Raw genomic sequence first — 18,107 nt, forward strand, 5'->3', positions numbered from 1 at the left:
AAAATATGAGATTTTACCGATTATTGTTTACATTGCGAAAGATGAGAACCGAACCGAATCGATCCGGATTTAACTGATCCTCCGGGAACAGCTTTACTTCTCATTCACGTCGTGTTTGTTCTGCGGAGATGTGCACACGGAACTTGATTTTAGGCGCAGTTTTGATTATTTGAGGCGATGAGCCCGGTTCGGTGCTGCTGACCCGCAGTAAGCATCGGAAACAAACATCCGAGAAGAGGATCGAGATTTAAATCGCTCGGAGCGGAGCCATGTTCGATGCGCTTTGACCGTCACTCGGTGGAAATCGGTGTGTAGGCAGCATGCCATTGCTTTGTAAGAAGAAAGGAGTGTATAGAGCCTGATCAGTTGATAGACTGTCTTTAAACAGGCCGAAAGGAGAGGTTGACCATATCGAGGCCTCGTGTCGGGAGGTACCGCAGCCTTCGATTGACGCTCGGAGTCGCAGCCGAACACCACGCGCCTAGCGCCGGATACTGAGCGCTGGCGAGACTCGGGGATTCGAGGCCTTGTTCGGGAATGTCTGGCTAACTGAGGACGAGGTCTGTAGTGACAAAGAGGGGGAGAGCAGTCACAAATTAAACCAAAAAATATACATCACAAGTCGAAACCAACGACAGCTCAGGTAAAACTGGGGTTCTGTGCTACTTAATAATTCTTTGCTAACTGTCAAAACTTGTGAGGAATCTAATTAGCTTGTTAACTGTGCTGGATTTAATAGCAGAAAAGTGCAAACAATGTCTTGATGATGGTGCCAAACCCCATGGGTCAGGTCAGGTTAGCTCCAGCTAACACGCTACTTAAGTGTTTAACAGAATTCATTTTAAGTAAAAACAACACTTCTTTTATATTTAGAATATATTTTCCCTCAAAGGTATTGTTTATTTTTAAATGCATAATACGTTACACGAAGGCTTCTCTGAAGTAACAGTTTGTCTGCTAGCTTTAGCTAACTAGCTTGCATGGTGTTTAGCTAGATAACGTCTGTTTTGATTATTTCGAAAATATCTAAAGGGGAGAAACAAGGTAAGTGTTTTTATTAGGTTGGGTGATGCTTTAGTATGCGTTTTGTATTTTACATTTCGGTTAAATGAGCTAGAAGTAACTTTGTTGCATCCTTAATGATTGCATAGTTCGGTAGCTAGCCTTGTGGCTTGATTGATTAGCCTGTGTATGTTAGCTAGCTCGTTGTATAGCTGCTTAGTTTTTGGCTGACATTTTTTTTTTTTTTTTTTTTAAATCCACCCATCTCCCCGGACCTGCTGCTGACCCAATGAAGTTATTCAGGTCCAGCTCAGGTAACCTGGCCTTGTAGATCAGTGTTATAGTTTGGGAGATGATGTGCTGAGTCTCGGAGTCTAATTGTTTTTTTAGTAGTTCATACAGCACAGATTTAACGTGTATGTTCTGTGAGTACGTGTCATGTGGAGTCGTGTGACTCCTGATTTTCGATGCTGTAAGACTCAGCAGGCCTGTGGGACGTTTTCATGGCCGTGGATTAGTGAAAAAGCAATCAGAGAGACTCATCAAGTCTAGGAAAGGTCTCGAAAATACATGCATCAGTGGCCCATGACTCAACATGTCACACAGACATTACTGTGGTATCAAACCTCCCAGCATCACTATGGCTACGTAATGAGATGCAAACCATCCCCTCTTTCTGTCTCTCTCTCTCTCTCTCTCTCACTGTCTCTATCTCTCTTTTCGCAGTCATGATGGAGGAACTGCACAGCTTGGATCCTCGGAGGCAGGAGCTGCTCGAGGCTCGATTCACTGGGGTCGGAGTCGCCAAGGTCTGCCATGATCTGTCAGATCCCCTTCCATCATTGTCCTCTCTTTTGCTTTCTTTCCCCTTTCCGATACAAATCACTTCCGTCTACAGCAACCTCAAATCACTCGTCCTAATCTCTTTATATGCAGTCACGTTATGAGCAGCTCCCTGATTTGATGTCTTGACGTTTCATCCGTTGCTAAAACATAAAGATAATCATAGTCTTAGTGAGGCCTTATTTAGGCCTAAATTAGCCTTTGCTGATAATTGTGAAGATTTTCAGGTTAGTGCAATGTCCATAGGATACATCGGGTGTGTCTAATTACAAAGAGTGCTAATGTTAATTCTGCAGTGAACACTAAATCGAACACATTGTTACTGATTCTTGAACATTTCCGATCACCAGACACACACAGAAGTGATGCTAAGTATCGAGACTGATTTGTACTGAAATGACTGTCATGATTGTATGTGTGTTGTTGATTGACCCAACGCAGAGCCCAAAATCATCACGTTTCTTAAGTTTATATTACTTATCAGCAAAAGCTTGCTGACAGTTGTTCGATTACTCGGAGAATGTCAAAATCAGGTATTGAACGATACTCAAAATCGACAGACATAGAAAAGGTAGCAGAGGTGCACAACAGCATGTTATCGAAAATAAGACACCGTTCCTGACGACTCTTTGGTATCCATGAGAAAACCCATTGATGTGTGTTGCTTGTTTGTCGTAAGTGTGTTTGAGCAATTTTAGGTGAAATGTACATATTTTGTTCTGTAGCCTGATAAATCTGTGCACACACTGACAGCTTGCCCTTTTAGATATTTATTGCTGAATTGTTCTGCTCTAGAGCTGGACTGACAACCGCCATTTAATTTATCCTGAATCTTCTTTAATATGTATGTACGCATGTGAATAAAGCCAAATCCGGATCATCTCCTGATTGACTGGAGTGCAGAGTACATCCTGTCCAAACGTTAACTCCAGTGAACTTTTTTTTTTTTTTTTTTCCCAGATGACAAAGCGTTAAAGATTAAATAATTACCTGTTACTGTAGGTAACATTGGAGTTGGTCAGTGTTATAAAAATACAGAGGTCCACGACAATATGCTGTGACATGTATCACAATATCTATATAATATCGTCATAGTGCCCAAAACAAAATCTGTGGGATTCACTTGGGATTGCTTCATTTTGAGGCACCAGGTGCAGGGTAGTCACTGTGACATATTTTTTAAATATTTGGCATGTGGCAAAAACCACATCTCACAATGATGATTAAACTGTGACGCATTGTGCAGAGGCAGCGGAAACATTTCACTAGAAACATGAGTCTCTTTCGCGATGTACGTCAGGTGTGTCAGGGCAGATTGGCCTGTCTTATTGTGACTGTGAATAATGCATGTTTTTTTTTCCACTGAGGCTGAAGTGGCCTGAGAGAGATATGAGTTGTTATTATAAAAAAAAAAAAAAGACTTCCTCTGCACCCCACCCCCATCCCGTCGTCTCTCTGTGCAACCTTGAAGGCTGTTGGCATTGCGGTCCTCTGGCCTGATGGGATGGAAAAATGTCAGGGGGTAATGAATAGCAGCGTTTGGTTGATCCGAAGGCCGTCTTGGTGTCGCAGCAGAGCTGTGTACTCGTAAACAGGATGTTCATTTCATGGCAGCTCTCATGTCTTAACATTTGAAGCTCTGTACTCGTTTATTCATTTGCTGTTTCTCTTCTCTCCGTAGGGTTCTGGGCACAACGAGTCATCCAATCATAGCCTGTGTAGCGTAGGCTCTCTGAGTGACAAAGAGCTTGAGGTTAGTTACACACAAACACACACGCACCAATCTGTGCAAGTATTTTAGCTGAATGCAGCCAGAACTGATAAATCACCACCTAAATTCAGCTTCCTAACGTTAGTCCAGGATCATACGCATATTTTTCCTGCTAAATCCTGTGGTCGCTTAATATAGCTTCTCCCACAGCGCTGATTGGTCAGACGGTGCTGATTTTTCTATAAAAGCAGCTCTGACAGTAGTGGTGGCTGCAAGACAAATCACAAGTTTATATTAAGGCATTCATTCTAAAATATTATTATCAAACACCTAATTCACAGGGACTCCACAATAATCTAAGCCCAATAATAAATGAATTAAAATATATATAATATACAACATATAGTCATTGGTATGGTGAAGCTTGGAAACATTAATATAAAATGTTTGGAAGGAGTCTCCAGTGTGATCGCTTCGTAACAGGAGAGTCTTCTGGACATAAGACTTTGCGGGTCCTCGGGAATATGACAAGCTGCATTTTTTTTATTGTCTTATTAAATATGAACTACAGTGCACAAAGAATATTGCTTTTTATTAGTGATATGCAGAAACTGTTCCATAGTGAAAAGCGACCATCACCAAATTGCTTTTACGTCACTTAGTCTCTTTAATGGGGAAAAAAATAAGCAGGGGGTTACTTTTTAAGGAATTCATTGCTGTCTTCTTGTTATACTTGAATGTAATTTTCTGTTGCATTGCATTTTTATTTGAATCAGCATATTGCAGTCATGCCTCAATGAAATGCAAACACAGTCCAGTCACAGCTTGAAGCCGTAGTCAGGGCGTGGTTTGGGGAGAACGGGGAGAATTTCTGGGTTCACTGGTTCCTTCATTCCTACTACACTGATGCCTTAATCGTCAAGCTTTTCGTAATTACTACTAAAACATGCTGAAAGTGTTAAGAAGGCTGAAATACTTGCAGTGCACAGCAGGAATTAAGTTATTAAATTTCACCGGTGTGAAAAGTATTTTCTTTTTTCTGTGGGAGAGGGTGAGAGGATCTTCTCCATGGTGGGGTATTGTTGATGGTATGTGTATATAGAGTCACAGTAGAACTGTACTGATTTGTTTAGTCTTGGAGAGCCTGTTGTCTAGTCCGCAGGTTGTGAGAAAACACACTTCCCAGCGTCTTCAAGGAAACATCTAGAACAAGATGAATTGTGGAATGAAGTGAAGTCATAAATTCCTGTTTTGTCTGCTCTCTCTCTCTCTCTCTCTCTCTCACGCGCACAAACACACACACACAGACACCTGAGAAGAAGCCGAATGACCAGAGAACACGTAAGAGGAAAGGAGACCCCTTTGACAGCCAAGGTAGCTGCTTTTGAAATTCTTGACTGTTACACTTTCACTTTCTTTTCTACTTGATCCTTCAAGGTTTTTTTTTTTTTTTTTAATCTGTAGATATTAGGCAGGGTTTATGTAGTAGTTAGAATCAGAATAGCATTACTTAACGATATTTCAAGACTGAGGAATCAGTAACAGATCATCTAATAGAGGTTTTGATAATAATAAAAAAAAAAAATGTAAAAATTTTCTCTTTTCTCCCCATCCTCCAGCCAAAGCAGGAGGCCGAGGACACAAAATCAGTGATTATTTTGAGGTGAGTTCCAAGAGGTTATATGTATATGTAATGATTCGTAACAGGAAAGGATTATCAATATTAATTAAGTGAAGTGCTCAGTTTCATTGCTGGAAATCTGTACCAGATACATCTTAATCAATTTTGCAGTTAGTTCTGTCATCATTTGTGCAAGCTTTTAAAACCGTAAAAGTCATGTTCATGTTGGGAAGCATTTTCAATGGGGAAGCGCATTGTTTCTTATTAGTTGTTATAGCTAATCTTGGTACAAGGGTTGTTTTTTTGTGTGTGTGTGTGAGTTTGTCTTGTTGCCGCTTTGAAGTGAGTGTTAGATTGTTTCTTTTTGCTGAGGGTGGCATAAGCGTGCGTGCGTACCCTCTTGATTAACTTGTGGGTTAATTCCCACAAGGCCACTGAGCTATAAATGTGAATTAAAAGCCACAGAAAGGCTTTAGGGAAATTTGATGACATCTTCTTCTTTATATAACAGTGCTGATGAATTCCCGAGTATAGTATGAGTGGAGGATTTTATAATTTTACATTCTTTTTCATCATTCACGTTTTAATGGTGCATGATGTATGGCTCATGCTAATTAGGTTTACTAACAAAATGCCAGCAATACGATATTTCCTGAGAAACAGACCTTCTGAACACTGAGTGCCCCAGACTTTTAACCTGCTAAAGAGGTCATTTAATAAGATAAAAATAAAACATGACAAAAACAAGATTTTACCAATGTTTTTATACTGTCGTCTAGATTGGGTAGCTTGATTTTTACATGCAACCAGTAAACATAAAACTGACTTCATCTCTGTTTCAGACACTATGATAAAGATGTATTAATCAAACCCCAAACACATCTACCTTCCTGCTTTAGGACTCCATTTAGTATCATGAGCAAATAGCATAGTGACACACTGTAGTCTACTTCTTATGGACTCCAAGCTGACTTCTGCTTTTGTGTGAGAACTAGCTAGAAAAAGGTGTTTGTGAAGCCCATGAAATAAACAGTGTGTAGAAATAGACCTAAGCAGTCTGTGACAAATGCCCTTGAGAATGAAATATGTTTTGACAGCTTGAACAGCAAGCATTAGCCTGAGAACTGTTATGTGCATTAGCCTGAGAACTGCTATGCAAGGTTAGAGAGTACCTCAGGATGAGACTGGTAAGACGGCTGCACCTAGGTTGTATTTGCAAGTGATCCAGCAATCCTATGTAGCTGCAAAAAGATGGCTGCCAGTGAGAACAGCAACCTGTAAACAACAACATATGGCATCACTCCTCGAGTGAATACCGATGGAGTCGTTTGGTTTGAGCATTGCAGATAAAAACGCATTACAATAAGATGAGGGCTGTTTTCTGTTAACCACACAGATTTTACACTAATCTCTCACCCTTTATGCTAACCATTCTCTCCCTGTGTGTCTAGTTTGCGGGGGGTAGTGGTACTGGCACTAGTCCGGCGCGTGGTATTCCTCCTGTGGTGCGCTCCTCCCCGCAGCACTCTCTCTCCAACCCTCCTGCTGCAGTGAGTCTCCTGCTCTCACTCTCTCCCTCCTTCATTTCTCTTTTCTTCTGCACTCCTGTTGCCACTCCATCATGTTTCTCTGCTGCTCTGGCTGCATTCCTCGTCCATTCACCCAGCTGTCGGATTAAAAAATTTGATTAGAATTACGCCTTCGATGGCGCAGCATGTTACGTCCTTTGGAATGGTGTACATAATGTCATGTAATTCGGTGAATGAAGATGGGTATGAAGGTTTTATGTTTTGTGATTGACAGGTGCAGCAAGGAAGTCCGTCCTCTATCAATTCCAATACAGACCACTCCCACTCATCGTGCACCCTCAAACCAGCTTTCACACACACGCAGCACAGGGCAACACAGGTACCATAGATTCACACACACGCACCTCATGATGCGTGTTATAAGTTAAGGTGATAATGCAATACATGCTAGGAGGCACTTCAGCAAGTTTTTGTTTGTTCTCCCTCAGTCGGACATGACTCTGGAGAAGCTGGCTGCGTTGGAGAGCAGTAAGAGTTCAGACCTCGAGAAAAAAGAGGGACGCATCGATGATTTGCTCAGGGTAAGCATTGTAGAAGCAGCACACGTTTGGGTGGCATAGGAATCTAGGGTCATTCCAGCTTTTACAGATGCTATTCAGATGCTAAAATAGTTTTTTCCTACATTTGGAAAAATTCTAGTCCAAAATACAGACAAACTCATGGGTGGTTGAATAATTTCAGTGCTGTCCTGAACAGACATCTCTGGGATTTTACATGTAACTACACATTGTCATTACTGCGAGTCCCTAAGAAGGAAATAAGTTAGAGTAAAGGACACAATCTTGCAGGCTGATTAAATCAGCTATTATAATATCAATTACAGTCGATATAAAGCCCAGAGATCTGTTGTCTTGTGGTAATTTATAGCTGTCTGGATGTGAGAGTTTCACAGAAGAGACATGCATATATTTCATTATAAATGTAGCCTTGAGGATCTAATATTTTGCTACCATAGACCTACTCGGACAGTATCTTTTTCAGAAAACCTAAACCTAAAACCTTCCAACATTCATGGCTCATTTAAAAGTAAATGCCGCCTTCTGTGGCATGTCTGTTCCTGTGTCTTTCACTCAAACCCGGTCTGTACCTTTGGGCTATGTACCATATAGTTTTGAATAGCAGCCATTTTAAGACGTCTTTGGAGCTAAGTTTCCTTAATTGTTCCTGTACATTTATCATTGAGTACATCTGTACAGTCGGCCAATTCTTGTTTATCCTCAACATTTTTCTCACATTAAATAAAAATTGCATGGCATGGCACATGCAGGAACGTGAATTTGCAGTCTGTGTTTGTGTTGCAGGTGAACTGTGACCTGCGCAGACAGATCGATGAGCAGCAGAGAATGTTGGAGCGCTGTAAGGAGCGCCTCAATAAGTGTGTTACTATGAGCAAGAAACTGCTCATTGAGAAGGTATGGACACCTCGCCTCTGTGTGTGGGTAAAGTTGATACAATATGAAGGCGTGTTAAGTGAGTGCATGTGTGTGTTCAGTCGAAGCAGGAGAAGATGGCGTGCAGGGACAAGAGCATGCAGGACCGTCTCCGACTGGGCCATTTCACTACAGTGCGACACGGCGCATCCTTCACGGAGCAATGGACCGACGGATATGCCTTTCAGAATTTAATCAAGTAAGACCTAGACCAGTAAGAAGTACTGATCCATATTTTCAGTTTCATAACTCAGAAACTGATTCATGAACAGGAGTGAAATGTGTGTCATTAGATTAGTATATAGGATGTAATCTCAAAGTATTTGAGAGTCGCGAGACAACTATAACCTACATATCCAGCATTGCCTTGCACTATGGAATCCCCAAATGTCCACAAATGTCATTAATAAGCTATCTAATAATTAAAAAATATAACTGAGAAAATACAATAAATCTATAAAGTATAAAAAATCTATATATGTTAACATATTTTTATTTATTTTATCGATTGTTTGAAGTTTTATTTTCCTCCCTTTTTTTAACTCCCTGTATAATGAATTTTTGTATTCAGTCACATATTTGTGTCATTAGATTAATGGATTTTTTTTTTTTTTTGGGGAGAGTCTAAATTATACTTAAATTTGATATTGTAGATCAGGTTTTATTTACTATTAACTAACTGTTAAAAGTGTTTTTGGCTGAATCATTAAATATTTTCTTAGTAAGTGAGTGCACTATATTGGATATTAAATAAATTTGCTTTATTATATATGGTGCATTATTTATTCAGTAAGGCACCATTTGGGATTTGGGTTGCAGATTTTCATGAAGTAACTAAACAGCGGAGATTAAATATATGGGAGATTGATTAAATTCATTTTTGTCTTGCGCCAGCTGTATGTATTTTCGCAAGTCGTAGAATGCACCACCATTGATGTTGAATTCAGAAAACACTTTCTTCTAACTGTTCTGTTCTAACAACACAGTTTCTAGTGAAAGAACAGTTGGCTGCATGTACGTGCAGTAATTTTAGGAGTTGCGTTTTTGGATCATCAAACAGGGCATCATTATCAAAAATTATTGCACATATGATGAGTCCTATAAGTAGCCTCAGATAAGACATGGCATGTGGCACACATTTCAAAGCCCAGACAAGAGAAACACTATTACATTTTAAATGTTTCTAGGATTGAGCATTGAGTGCTGCAGTCATCATAGCAGTTTTATCCCCCTTTTTAAAAAATAACTGTTAGTTGAGTTTCTGTTTTTCTCTTTGTGTGTAGGCAGCAGGAACGGGTAAACTCTCAGAGAGAGGACATTGAGAGACAGAGGAAGCTTCTGGCTAAGAAGAAGCCACCCAGCGCAGCCCAGACTCCGCCGCCCAACCTAGAACCCAATAAACGCAAGAACAAGAGCAATGGAGCAGAGAATGAGATGTGAGTACAGAGTAAGCAAGAGGGGACGAAGCTCTACCTGCCAGCGGCATTATTGATATATTTTTCCAAATGTTTTACATTATTATTTTCTGTGCTAATAGGTTATCGCTAGCAGAATATCACGAGCAAGAAGAAATTTTCAAATTGAGACTTGGTCACTTAAAGAAGGTACAGAGCATGCACAAGTCAACCAGACGTTTGCTTTCTCTGTTTTATCATGCTTGATCTGTTGTAACTGACTTGGCTTTCTGTGTTTGGTGTGTTTATTATGATGGTCTGTGTTGAGTCTCAAAAACTGTTTGTGCTGCGTAGGAGGAAGCCGAGATCCAAGTTGAATTGGAGAGGCTGGAACGAGTGCGTAATCTTCACATCCGAGAGCTTAAGAGAATACACAATGAAGATAACTCCCAGTAGGTCTCCTCCTCTCTGCTGTTTTACTGTTTCAGTCTTCAGTTTGATAATGTTCCACTGTTTACTAGAAACTTGCTTATAATAGATGTCTGAGCTGTTGTGGAATTCTGTCAAACATTTTAAAAATGTGACAAGTTACTGTGAATTAAAAACTACATCCGTTACTCTCAAACAATAAAGTCTTAGTAAAGCAGCTAGATAGTTTAATCCAACTTTTTAACACTGGAGCAATAAAGTCAGTCCAGTTACTTCCAGTTTCCCTGATGTTTTACTGAGCATGCGCCATCAGATCCACAAAACTACATTAGTAACGGCTAACCAGATCTTCTTTTAGAAATACATTCGACTAAAGAGTTCAAAAATTCACTTCAGTGTTTATTGACTCTCCGAACAACTGCCCTTAAACAAAGTGAGTTGTGAGTAAACAGGTTTTATGTTCTTTTCTCAGTACAGGGAAGAATGTCAGAAATCTTCTCTGCTAATCGCTCATTTGCTACAGATGTAGTAGGCGGAGTACTGGTTTTGGGGGAAAATGCTGGAGCATTCTTTTAACATCGTATTTGTTTTGTTTGCATTTGTCAGGTTCAAAGATCACCCCACACTGAATGACCGCTACCTGCTCCTGCACCTGCTGGGCCGAGGTGGCTTTAGTGAAGTCTACAAGGTAGGAGAGCTACCATGTCATTACATTACATTATATTAGCTACCACTTTTGGCCTAGTCACTTTGGGCTGGGCAGCACACTGGAGCTTCCACTTGCCTCATAGGCTAGCTAATGCATTTATCATTTGTTCACCACTAAAGAAAATTAAGTGTATTTTAAATATTGTATAAATGCCCAAAGTGGGTCTCCGCATTGAAGGTTCATCATAATGGCATATGCATTGAGTGTGATTATTGGTTTGCATTCGATGATATATTGGACAGTAGTCTTTCTCTTTTTAATCTGCCTTTCCCCTCCCCTCTCTTCCAGGCCTTTGACTTGACAGAACAGCGGTACGTGGCTGTGAAAATTCATCAGCTCAATAAGAACTGGAGAGACGAGAAGAAGGAAAACTACCACAAGTAGGACATTTATGATCATTGAAGATTTTTTTTTTTTTAAGAGTAAAAGCTAGATATAAAGCCTCATATGTTCCTCAAAGGGACACTTAACCTAAATGTAGTCAACCAGCTAAGACTTGTTGCGTGTCAGAAGTTTTGCTTTAGAGCAGTGTTTCTCAGTCTTGGACCAGGAGTACACCTGGCCTCCACGTATGGTGTTTTCCCTGCTTGCAACTCCCCTGATTCAGCTAATTACCAAGACTACACTAGGTGAGTTAGAGGAGGAAAAACAGCAAACATGTATATGCAGGACCAGGATTGAGAAACACTGCACTGACCGTCAGTACAAACTGTTTTTGATTAATTATTAATTATCTTACATGGATGATGCCGTCTTTTCATAATCAGCAAAACAATGAGGTGGAAATACTGGGGGGGGGAAAGTACACTGAAATGCAAAACTGTCCTTTAACTAGGCAGCTAGCCCAACTTCTGGTTACATCTCAGTTATATCGAGGTGTGTAAATGAAGATCTCATTTTTGCATGATGCAAGGAGAGAGCATTGTGGCTCATAGCTACTTGCTGCTGCTCTTTTTTTTGAGGGCCCAAGACGTTACCCGGAGTGGAAAAGACTATACATCCACAGAGTCGCTTTATGTGATTGCACTTAATAAGCTGTTTTGCTTCTAGAGAAGCAAACTGAAATCAAACTGAAGATGAAAATGATTCCTGCTTCAAGTTGACTGCTGCTACAGTTTGCAGCTATGCGACTTGCCTTTATCCTGTTGATAGACGTATCATATTGTCATAAACAATTATGAGTACAGGCAGTATGCTTTCCTTACTTGTCAGATGCATTAGCAAAAAGATCTCTTTTTACTGACATTAAACATGTTTTTGCTGATTGAATTTGTGGAACGGGAAAATTGTGCACATTTTATTTGCCCAACTATTCCTTTAAAGCTAGGAGAGGTTAACTATCAATGTTCATGACTGGCTTGTCAGACGTGTGATGTAATGTGGTCATATATAGTGAAGAAACATGCACTGCTTGAGTTTTTAATTTTCTATGACACGAGGTAAATGCTGTTATATGCTTTGTTCCAGACACGCCTGCCGAGAGTATCGCATTCATAAGGAACTGGATCATCCCAGAATAGTCAAGCTCTACGACTATTTCTCTCTGGACACCGACTCGTAAGAGACATGTTAACTGCCTACACATAGACCAAACTGGTTGTGACTGCAAGAGCTGATTTTAAATGCATGCAGTAAAATGACACTTCCATTACTGTGAGCATCACCTGTAAAGCTGTGGATCCATTGGAACAGAAACAGTATTTGTGTGTGTGTGTGTGTGTGTGTGTGTGTGTGTGTGTGTGTGTGTGTGTGTGTGTGTGTGTGTGTGTGTGTGTGTGTGTGTGTGTGTGTAGGTTCTGCACAGTGCTGGAGTATTGTGAAGGCAATGATCTGGATTTCTATCTGAAGCAACACAAGCTAATGTCTGAGAAAGAAGGCCGGTCCATCATCATGCAGGTTGTCAACGCCCTGAAATACCTGAACGAGATCCGCCCACCAATTATCCATTATGATCTTAAACCAGGTAAGAGAAAAAGAGGCACTACAATTACAGTTTAAGACCTTAAACTAGGTGATAATAGGGACTCCTGCTGATGAGGCTAAACTAATTATTGGTGAGGTCCTGGAGCAGTATCCTGGACATAAGAGAAAATATACTGATCTATTTTAATTGTTGGTGCCTTGTTTGAACATCCAGTCGTAGACCTGTCTTTTGTAGTTCCGACAGATGAATGCTATATATGCACGTCTGGCAGAGTGAGTGGGTGATAATAGGGTGGTGTGATGCAGCCTGACACAAAACGGAGTTCCTGTTCCCACCCCAAAGTTGTTTTGCTTTAATAGCACTTCCTGAAGTGTCTTGCTTGTCATATTTTTTGCATGTATGACAAGTACATGTCATACATTTTATCCATTTATAGTTGCATTTAATGATGTGGTATGTCCACGAAACAAGTTAGTTCCTGTTGTCACTTATCTTATAGTAGCTATAAATAGTTGTTCTCTTATTAGACAAATAAACCAGCTTGTCATGTTAGAACTAAACAGGAACGTGCAAAGTCGTCTTCAAACCTTTTTTTGCACTCGTGTGTGTGTGTGTGTGTGTGTGTGTGTGTGTGTGTGTGTGTGTGTGTGTGTGTGTGTGTGTGTGTGTGTGTGTGTGTGTGTCTGAAAATGTACTGTTACAAAGTGCTGACACTAGAGACTCCAGTCTTCCATACAAGTCTAATAAACATCTTACAGAAAGCTTCACCATATCAGTGATGTTTTTTTCATGTTAAATAACATTTTTTTTTTTTTCATTTGTATCATATTAGTCTTAAATTGTGTGGAGTTTAAATACATTAATATAATCCTACTACTGTTACAGAATATTAACCAAAACCAATCTGTCAAGGTTGTAGGCTTGCTATTTTATTCTGTTATCAAAGTAATTAATTTCGGTTATAATTTTGATAAGAGGTTAATAAGGGGTAGTTGGTGTGGTTGACTAATGTGGGTGTCAGCAGATGTGAATCATTCTTAAACAGCATTCCATGTACAATGGCTGTCGTGTATCCAAGTCGTGGTGTATGTCCTTGAAAAGTCCTGGACAGTAATTTCCTCAACAGAGCTAGTCTGTAGCTGCAGTCATTACTTAGTCAGTAGAATTGAATTAACAGAGCCATTTGTGTATGAATTAAACTGTAAGAAGACAACTATGAGGTGTGGTTTTGCAGTCATGTCTATTATATATGTATGCCTTATGGATTTATGGATATAGAAGTCTCACTAACAAGCACTGCAACCTGTAGATGGCAGCAGAACACACATCGCTGACTTCTTAATGTTTTCCTACAGGGAAACAGACTCCCTTAAAATGGAGCCTGCTGTCACCATAGCTAAAGAAGCAGTTTATTGATTTGGCAGAACTGTCATAAATAATCACTGTGCTTCTACCTGGCTGACCTTTTGTCCTGATTCTCATGGTTGCATCTAGGTAACATCCTGCTGGTGAATGGCACAGCATGTGGGGAGATAAAAATCACAGACTTCGGTTTGTCTAAGATCATGGACGATGACAACTACGGCGTAGACGGCATGGAGCTTACATCGCAAGGAGCTGGGACTTACTGGTATGCTTGCGTGTTTGCTTGGGTCACCGCAAGAATTTGTTCAGTGCATAATTAAGTAAGATTGCTATAATGGTGAATTTCTGGCTCTAACACACACGATTCTAGTTAAGATCCCATGTATTTATTTATTTTAAATTCCCTCTCCTTTTTGTAGGTATCTGCCCCCAGAATGCTTTGTAGTAGGGAAAGAGCCACCCAAGATCTCCAACAAAGTGGATGTGTGGTCAGTTGGAGTGATCTTCTACCAGTGCCTCTATGGGAAAAAGGTAACACGCATTCGCATTTGAGGGGATCTTTTCACTCCTCAAAACAGTACAAGGAAATTGACAACAGATTTATATTCTTTTTGACAAAAATAGCTTTTTGGTGAAAATGTGGTGTCTTTGTGCGCTAGCCTTTTTTTCTTAGCCCTAATGTTTTTTATGTTAATTTATGTTTTGCATTTGATATTTCAAAAAACAGGAAAAAATTGCAAAAAGAACTTCAGCAACATTACATTTTACCCATATATTAGTGTAGTCTGGGTTTTTCTGGATTTTTCTTTTTTTCCTTTTCATCCTCTTGTAGTTCTTTTTTTTGTTGTTGGTTAATGGTGTCAGTTTCACGAATAATAACTATTTGGATTGCTTTTGTTTGAATGAATTAGATGAAAATAAAGGGAAAAAAGATAAAGCAATGCTGTAGCCATACAGACGCTTTCATGTGCTAATAATGCGATCATTAACATTATTCAGATGGCACTATGATCTTTTTTTAATGGTTTCAATTTGATGAAGATTTTATCCCAGTAATCATGTTTGTTCCCTTCTGTATTCTAGCCGTTTGGTCATAATCAGTCGCAGCAGGATATCCTACAGGAGAACACTATACTCAAAGCCACAGAGGTGCAGTTCCCTCCCAAACCTGGAGTTTCACCTGAGGCTAAGGTACAGCTCTCGTTCTCTCCTTTTCCATTTGCTGTGCCTTTTTTTTTAAACTCCTATCACTAATAAGTGATCCATGATGTTACTTCTGAATACAGACAGTTTAGTTTAATGTAATTAACCAAGTTTTCATATCCATGGCCACCGTTGCAGGCCTTCATTCGTCGGTGTTTGGTGTACCGCAAGGAGGACCGTATTGATGTCCATCAGCTGGCCAGTGACCCCTTCCTGCTCCCTCACATCCGCAAATCTGTGGCCACCACGGGAAACTCCAGCACGGCCGTCGCCTCCACCTCCAGCTCATCCAATAGCAGCGCCTCAAACTGAGAGCCCCACCCATCCATACCTGTCTGATTGGATCAGAGAGAGCCGGGCTTTGTATTTGCCGTACTTGGCTCTACAGCGCCCAAGGTGGAGGATCTGCCTCTAAGTATACAGAGAGAGAAAAAGAGAGCAGGAGGAAGGGGAAAGAGAGATGGATGGAACGCTGGAGCAATGTTCATCCCTCTGTACCCCTCTTCCTCTCCCCAGCAATGCAAATCTTGTATGGGGAGGGGAGGTTTTAAAAAAAAAGGCATCCTTAATGTAAGAGAGAGAGAAAATTCCTGAGGCCATGTCATGCTAAAAGTAATAGTGGATTGAATGAAGGACAGATTTACAAGTGCTTGGACAGATAAAATGGACTGATATGTGCCCTGCACCCAACAACACACACATTATATACACACACACACACACACGCACACATACAGGCATATTCATAAAGAAAGTTATCTTCAGTTTCTTTGAAGGCAAATAGCTAATGATGTGGGAGAACCCCCTCACTCCTACTACAGTGTCTTCTGTGTAAGATATTGCAAATGAGTTTCTTTTCCTTCCCAGTGCCCACTTCCTGTTGTACACCCTCCATCTAGGGAATTTTGCTAGTGAGTTAAATCAGTATCAATAGCCCATATTTCAATCAGCCATATCAAAACCACCATCATTCAAACAAATAACCAGTGCTAAAACGAAAGCTGTTTTCTTTTTGCCAGTTGGGAATTGTAATGGTGAAGTCTTACGGCGCTTTTTATTTAAAAAAAAAAATTTTTTTTTGGCTTATTTGTCGTCCCCCCGCCCCGCCCCCCATTCGAGACCATTGTGTTGGTCAAGTCTCGCTTTCTTCCACCCCCTCCTTCTCTGTGACCAAAGCGGAGCTCTGCCAGCAGGTGGTGCTGTTTAACTTGAGATTTCTTTTTCTAATAATTATTTTAAAAATGGTTTTGATGTGAAGACATGTTTTAGAAAAGCTATTGTTGTAGATGGTTTAGTGTTACTAACGGAAGGCCCCAAGTATGTTCTATTTTCTGTTATAATTGGAAAAATTAACACTTTTTTTTTTTTGTTTTGTTTTGTTTTTAATCTGAGATTTAAGGTAGAATTTCTATTTTATTATTTTTTCTTTTTTCCATGATTTTAACGTTTCTCTCATGCACCTACATACACATGCGCATACACTCGCACCCACACACGCTCATATTTATTTAGGTCTGTTTAAATAGCTGATTCCTGGTCCTGATTGTCTACTGTGTGGGGAAGAGGACTTTTTGGAGGGAGGGGGGATAGTAAATGACGGGTACAGGGCAGAAATGGCAATGATCATTAAATACTGTTGGTTAAAAATTTCTGCCTAGTGTGAGCTTGATTTATTTTGATTGATTTATTTTTTTTTTAGGATCAACACAGTTTTCATACTCATCAAAGCAATTAGTGGATCCTGTGGCTGGGAGAAGAGACCTGGAATCATCCTGTACAGAAGGAAGGAAATGTTAACCAGTGTGAAGTAGAGTGTGAACCATCCCAAAGCTAATTATTTTCCAATAAGAGCATTTTCCAAAGTGTTATTCCTATTAGACCACAGCAATTTGTCACCAAGTACAATTTTAATTTATTAAGGAACAACATGTTCTTTTTTCCATTTATAGTACATTTTGATGTTGTGCAATGTCCTTGAGAGAAGTTAGTTCCTGTTTTCATTCCCATTATATCAGCATGTTTTCATTTCCATTATATATACAGACTTTCTTTTTTTTTTTTTTTTTTTCCCTTTTTTTTTTCTTTTTGGAGTTAAGATAGATAATAAACCCCAGCTTGTTGTGTTAACAAGAAACTGCGAAGCACAGTCTCCTCTGTCCTGAGGACTCTGCTATGGTGGAATCGGCCAGAACTACTGTCAGAGCTGCTGTTACGGAAAACTGATAGATACTATCTGACCAATCCGATTAGAGAATTCAGCAGTGCTGTGATGTCAGAATAAGTGTATTGAATTGCAATGACCCTCCCCTTTAAACCATTCCAGAAAAATATACCCACTACATAATAGAGCTGTTGTGGGTTATTTTTTTTTTTTAATTATTATTTTTTTCCTTTCGTTTTACATCAGTGGAAAATGGAGATTAGGGGGGAAAAAATTTAAACCTTTAATTACTTAAATATCCTCTTTGCATTTTATTACTATTGCAATGTCTCTCTTGTGTGGAGCATATATCTAGTGATAGTAACACAATCATTTGTTCTCCGTGTTTTCTTCAAAATTCGTTTATTTGGACTGATCTCCAACATGGTCTCTTAAAAGTGACTTTAACAGTAACCAGCATTTCTAGCTTGCTGTTTCTACTCTGTAAAACTCTAGTTGGCTTTCCCTTTGTTGTGAGATTCAACAAATGGTGACAGTCCCATAAAGTCTGTATGTTAATTACCTTAAAACAGGACGTGTGTAATGAACATGTCCAGGAGGTGTTAATTGAGATTCACTGCATGCTCGAACTAAAGCACAACGTTCTTAGAGAATAAGTAAGTTTAATTTTATTTTTTTAATTTAGAGAAAGACCTCACATAATGAGGAAGGTGTATATAATAACAA

The 18,107-nt window shown here is 39.7% G+C and overlaps 1 protein-coding gene across 4 annotated transcripts; it reads left to right on the forward strand.

Annotated features, from left to right (window-relative positions):
• tlk2 (tousled-like kinase 2) lies at positions 1-16,871 on the forward strand. 4 transcript variants are annotated; one of them, XM_053239236.1, is made up of 22 exons: positions 1-643; positions 1,298-1,316; positions 1,729-1,811; positions 3,527-3,598; positions 4,864-4,930; positions 5,176-5,219; positions 6,629-6,727; positions 6,981-7,085; positions 7,195-7,287; positions 8,068-8,178; positions 8,259-8,395; positions 9,480-9,632; positions 9,734-9,800; positions 9,945-10,042; positions 10,626-10,707; positions 11,017-11,108; positions 12,196-12,285; positions 12,522-12,691; positions 14,147-14,282; positions 14,437-14,548; positions 15,101-15,208; positions 15,359-16,871. In XM_053239236.1, exons 3-22 carry the CDS (start codon positions 1,731-1,733, stop codon positions 15,530-15,532), a joined length of 2,091 nt encoding a protein of 696 aa, XP_053095211.1. In that variant the 5' UTR covers positions 1-643; positions 1,298-1,316; positions 1,729-1,730; the 3' UTR covers positions 15,533-16,871. The 4 variants fall into 4 exon arrangements, with proteins under 4 accessions (XP_053095211.1, XP_053095210.1, XP_034165914.1 ...); XM_053239235.1 differs by lacking the exon at positions 1,298-1,316 and having other exon boundaries at positions 2-307; positions 389-643; XM_034310023.2 differs by lacking the exon at positions 1,298-1,316 and having other exon boundaries at positions 2-643.
• Positions 16,872-18,107: the final 1,236 nt, after the last annotated feature.

Source organism: Pangasianodon hypophthalmus, chromosome 13 (assembly GCF_027358585.1).
Source record: "Pangasianodon hypophthalmus isolate fPanHyp1 chromosome 13, fPanHyp1.pri, whole genome shotgun sequence".
NCBI classification, from domain to species: Eukaryota; Metazoa; Chordata; class Actinopteri; order Siluriformes; family Pangasiidae; genus Pangasianodon; species Pangasianodon hypophthalmus.